The 6,000-nt window shown below is 38.5% G+C and overlaps 1 protein-coding gene across 2 annotated transcripts in view; it reads right to left on the reverse strand.

Moving 5' to 3' along the window:
• Positions 1-6,000, reverse strand: part of ZBBX (zinc finger B-box domain containing) — a 63,836-nt gene that overhangs the window by 20,187 nt on the left and 37,649 nt on the right. For both annotated transcript variants that reach the window (XM_006018725.3, XM_014517492.2), the window contains exons 8-12: positions 4,015-4,182; positions 3,272-3,446; positions 1,196-1,316; positions 459-583; positions 91-194 (exon numbers count right to left, since the gene is read on the reverse strand). In XM_006018725.3, coding sequence (XP_006018787.1) covers positions 91-194; positions 459-583; positions 1,196-1,316; positions 3,272-3,446; positions 4,015-4,182 — 693 coding nt within the window. The remainder of the gene's footprint in view (positions 1-90; positions 195-458; positions 584-1,195; positions 1,317-3,271; positions 3,447-4,014; positions 4,183-6,000) is intronic.

Below are 6,000 nucleotides of genomic sequence, written 5' to 3' on the forward strand. Positions count from 1 at the left end.
TAACTGATAAAATTTGTTTAAAATACAGAGATTACTTAAATCAAACTCTTCAGATTTTATTTTAAGACTTATCATTTAGTATATACTCACATTATCAAGTACCTCAATTTTCAAAGAAGATTCAGAGAACTCAGGAACAGCGTCAGATACTTCTGTTCTAAAAAGAGATGTCCAATATTGTTTCATCTCTTCAGCTGGGAAACAGATTTAGAGTAGTACATTCATTCAGAGTGTGTTTTTTCCTTTGGGGAACGAGTCATTGTTTATTTTAAAAGTTAACATTTTGCATTTTTTTTTAATTTTATTATATCCATTCTGTATATCCATTTAGTCACCTTCTACCCTGACCTTTACTCAAAATGAATTTGGAACAATCTGTATATGCAAAGGTGATTATGGATAGGGGAAAGAATTCAAATATTTAATATACTCAATTAACAACAACAAAATAAACAAACCTATTAAATCCTCCTCCTCCTCATTTCTTCCTTCTCTGCCCAGAGCATTGTGAAATTCATTTACCATTGACTGCCCAGGTCTGAATCCATTTACCTGAATACCAGGTTCTTTTTCAATGGGAGTTCTAAATAACAAAATAAAAAGATGATTCAAGTCATATATAATTACTAACATGCCACGGTGTTAAATCAATGCTGACCCTACCACTTTTACATGAGCTGAATTTGGTGTCTCTTTCTGCAAGGGGCTGATACCCCTGAAAGATGCAGAGCCCCCTCCATTTTCACTTCAAGGGCACGCAGGACCTGACAGACTCAGTCACAAGGGTTAAAAGAGAATTGTTTTCTGCAATTTATATCATCTAATTGGCCGAAAGCTTGAGGTTTAGGAGCCTCCATGATTCAAAGAGTGCATTCTTAGCAGAATGAATATCCCAAAAAATGAATTAAACCTCTGCCAAACTTATTTGCAATTAATGACTCCAAATTCTAAACCTCATTGAGATTAAATAGGCTCTCTTTAAAAACAGTTCTGAAGTAATCATAATGTCAAACATGGGCGTCATTATTTTATTTGACAATAAACACACATTTTATAGTAAGTGCATTTAACATTCTCCAGCATGGCTTTAATATACTAACCAGAACTCTGAAAAACTGTTTTAGCTAGATCTGATAATAATGAAGTGCACATATTTTTGGATTCTTTTATTAATACCCACTGATTCTATCAATACCTTCTGTGTTTTTTAAGCCACAGTTTTTCCATATAGCTCAAGCTGTCTTCTTTGAATTCAATCTGAACAGGTTCTCTTGAAAGTGTAAGATGGGTCTGTACCTCACAAATTCCCATGGATTCTATAAAAGTTGCAAAGGAAATGTCTGCATATCATTCAAGTACATTAACTTTCCCTCCACTTTAATCATACAATCTGTTTCCAATTAATAGCACATCAGTCATTTAAATGTCAGTTTAGTTGTCTACATAAAAGTTGCAAATATTACTTTTCTTGCATTATTCATGTTTTGTTCAATGTATTTTCTTGAATATTTCTTGAATATTTGACCCAAGTGAATTTACAAACTAACATGAATTGACTGGATTTAACTGAATATCAATATACCTTTTCTGACCAAAGTATACCTTTTACACTTGTTTAGAAGAGAGAGGATAAAATTGAGGATCTAGGCAAAAGTAGATACCTACAACTGTTATCTGGCTTCTTCCACTACTCCTAACCTGAGAGTACATAAATTAGAAATTAAGGCTGTCTCACACCAATGAAAGAAAAGGAACTAGCTATTTAGGACTATGACACACTACACAACACTCTGGACATGTACATCACCTCCACTACCATCTGAAGATCACGCACTTGGACTCAGGAGACCTCGAAACAGTTACACAAGCCCTAAACCTCCAAACAATTATATACATCCTTACGTTTATGCATTTAAACCTATGGGATTACTCATATACAATCAGGCATATACACACACAAAGGCAGGGCCCATGAGTCTCCAAATGAAACCCCAATCACAGAAAAAGCTATTAGTAAAAGTTCAATATTATTCTGAACCTCTCAAGTGCCAAACCATTCACACTTTAGAAAGAGAACAGAAAACTACCATTCCATATATTACTGAAGAGCTAGATTATCTGGCACAAATCCAACTGGGCAAGATTTTATTTTTAGTATTAAACTGATCATATCATAGGGAGGATTCAACCTGAAACTTAGAGATTCAGGGGCAGACCTGTAAGGGAGAAAAAGAATGGGCACTAGAATGTAATACATATAAACCCAAGGCATGTGTTTTGCTCGCCTCAGGGGAAGGCTTTATGCCTTGGGTTTACTAGTTATACTGAGGTCTCGGATGAAAGCTCAAGAGCCAGGAAGGAGAGTTATGTGACAACAGCCCTTTGAACTTCTAGCAAGTGCCTTTGATCAGAATATCTCAAAACCTTTGGCAACTAAATCTTATTATGTTCATTTTACAGGTTTTACTGAAAAAGAGAGATTAAACAAACTTGCCCAAGTCAGAGAGTCAGGAATAGAACATAGGAATCCTGATAGAAAGCTCATCTTCTGTATTATGAATAGGAAAAAAAGGTCTGCATACTAGGGAACAGAAAGAATACTTCACTTTGAGGAAAATATATTTACTGTTAAAAAATGTTATAGAATATCCATTATCTCCACTAACAGAACCATTAACAAAATTGGAGACATTGAAGTTGCCATTTGAAAAATAAATGAAAACAAACTATAATATTCTATCCCAGTAAAGTGGTGCCTCTTGCAGGAGGAAACTGAAGTTAGAGAAACAAATTAACCAACTTTCGGAGTGCTTTGACAGGCAAACAAACAAAAAATAGCATTAATACTGATTTGGCATGTTTTACCCAATGTGCATTTGAAGATCATCGTTGCAGTCATCACTATAACCATGCAAAAAAAGTCTCCTGTGTAACACTTGTAGCCCATTCCAAAACATTAGGACTTAATAATGTAATATTTTAACAAGCTTTTAATATGGTATTACACAAATGCAACTGCTGGACAGAAAATGTAAGGTGCAGTCACGCAGCCTATCGCAATCACAACACCAAGTGGCTCAGGAACCAGCTGCAATGTCAGCTGCTGGTCAACATTTGATCAGTCATTTTGATCATTATAAAAAAAATTCATATCTGGCAACTTGAGTATATAAATGCTTATTTAGGCTACTCAGCACATAAGCTTTGAAACGTGCTACCAACCGAAATGAGTGAGGGTTTCTTTCTTAAAATGCATGCAACACAGTAATACCTGCTTCAGCTTTGATAGAGTTTTGTTTCTTTTTGAGTTCATGATTTCCATGCCTCCACTGAGTTAAAGCTTCCTGAAAGGACTTTGAAGATTCATCCTCATCAAAGGTGCCATGCAGTAATAACCTACCATCCTGATTCTCAGTACCTGTCCATGTTGATGAGGTAGAAAATTCCTGAAACAATTTCAGAAACTCAGTTAATCAAATTTGTCCCAATGGAAATTCTCTTCTTGCCACAGACACATATACCTGTTCACAAAGCATTAAAGCTTTTGTATTTTAATTACTGAAGAGAACAAATTCTGCCCTTTCTCTGTGCTTGGTTTGGTGTAAAATTGTGATCAAGAATTCAAGGCTACTTTAAGAAATCACCTCCTTGGAGAAACTAAACTAAGATTCCCCATCAAAACAGCTCTAACACTGATTTTTAAGTAAATGTATAAGAGGAAGCAGAGTTAAGAATGAATAACATTTATAAATTAAGATGATTACAATTAAGACCAAATATAGGTCACAAGGATTAAAAGGAGTCTATTTTCTGTTGATATAAGCCTTACACCCTCCTCTCCCCACACCCCCCCCACACGTGCGCACACACAAGTCAGAGAATGTCTGAAATTGATCAGTCTTTTGCCAGATTGAGGCACTATAAACCCTGAATCATTGTGCCCCAAGAATTGTATGTGAAGTACAATTTCTGTTTTACAGGAACATTAACAGCTCAAAAAATTCCCTGCCCTACCACAGCACTGACTGTTGACGTTAGCAGAGATGAAGATGTGTCTGACGTGAGCTGATTTGTGCTACTTTTTTTCTTCTGCTCATGATTCATTTTTGATTCATCTGGATTAACTTCTTTCATGAAGCGATGAACAACTTCCAATTTTCCAACAGATGCATTGGCTTTTGCCTACAAATTAAATGTATCACCAAATTAATTTCAAATAAACGCACACAGACTTTTCACTGAACTGCATACACAAGGAATTGCAGTGACAGAAGCAAAAAGAAAAGAAAAGAAAAGAACCTCCCCGCAGAAGCCAGAACACAAAATGATGGAGTTCCACACATTATTTTCAATAGTCTGGGTTTCCTTCAGCAGCATATACTCAAATATGCACGCACTATATTAAACAGCCTGTATGAAACAAAGGTTTCAGTACCAACCACCTAAGAAAGCATGACATTTCAAGACATAACTAATGAAGGTCAATTAAATGACTTTGTCTAGTGTAGAACTGTAACTACAGAAGTTAATCAGAGGTGAAGTTGATTTAAGGAGTCCAAAGGAATTTCAGTTAACACTTCAAAAGAACTAATCTGAAAGATGACATGTGAGAACTAGTTCAAAAATACAGACAAGTTAGCAAAGGTCAAAGGATGGAAGTTGTTCTCAGCTGAAAATACATTTTCATTACATATTATGGCTTTCCTTTTTTTCTCTTCTAATTTACAGCAGGATAAAGCGGACTTGCTATAGGGTTATAGGGTTCTGACTACTCAGAATTAGCCAATTATCTAAATGGGAAAATGTAAAAATCAAAAGAGAAGAAGCAAAGATGAAAAATCTTTGTCCTGTGGACTTAATCCGTTTCACGGTGACACCGAAAATCTAAAAGACACAGGACCTAGAGTACTGAATAAAAGTATTACATGATGTGTGTATGCACACGCAGGCAGAGTATTTACTTGAATGTAACACAAGGGGTTTTTCCCTCCAACCAGCATGGGGAAAAAAGCTCTTCATCTTACATCTGCATACAAGGAAACATCATTAAAAACACTGTCTATCATTAAAATCTTATGCTTTAAGCAGCATGTTCTCAGTAATAGAAACCAACTATGAAGTTGATTAAATGGAGCCAACACTGAGCATCACGATAAAACAGGAACGTACCACAAGAATAGGGTAGTGCAGCTCATTTTAATCAGATATCTAGTAGTGCCCATTGTGTTCAGTTCCTCTCAATGCCAACTCTTCTTCAAGTCATGGTGAGCTACTACACTGAATACATTTAGACTCCCACTTCATTCCCACAGCTGAGCTGCAGGGCTGCGTAAAGCTTCGGTAGCCTATTCGATTCAAAGGAGATTCAGCCTGATTCGGCTACCAAATCTCCGAATCCAAATCAAATTGGGAGACCACTTAAAAGGTCTGAATCAAATCGGAAGCCTCCAAATCAATTCAGAAAAGATTAAGCGTTGCTTCGGAGATTTGGTCATAGACTAAACAGGTAGCAGTCCTCACCACACTGGACATAGCTGCCTCCAGCTTAAAAGTCTGTTGTGGTGGACAGAAGAGGGAGGGAAGGGGCGTAGGGGAGAGACTGTGGCTGGGACAAGCTGCCCAGCTGGGGCAGGGGGGCGCAGGATGCAGGCGCGGCAGCACTGGGAGTGGGGGCGATGCCCTGCTGCCACCTGCCCAGATGAGGCTGGGGGGGGCAGGGAGAGGGGGTGCAATGCAGGCACAGCTCACTCCAGGCAGAAGGGGGCAAGTAGCAGCAGGGCACAGCCTACTACTTGCCCAGACAGGGCAGGGGGGCGTGGGATGTGGGCGCTGCCACTGCTTGCCCAGCCGGGGGGGAGAGAGGGTGGAATGTGAGTGTAGCAGCATGGGGAGCTGGGGCTATGCCCTGCTGCCACTTGCCCAGCCAGGGGTGGGGGGGCATGGGATGTGAGGACGGCAGCACTGGGAGCACGTGCTATGCCCTGCTGCCGCCTGCCACCT

Source organism: Alligator sinensis, unplaced genomic scaffold, assembly GCF_000455745.1.
Source record: "Alligator sinensis unplaced genomic scaffold, ASM45574v1 scaffold787_1, whole genome shotgun sequence".
In the NCBI taxonomy this organism is placed as follows: domain Eukaryota; kingdom Metazoa; phylum Chordata; order Crocodylia; family Alligatoridae; genus Alligator; species Alligator sinensis.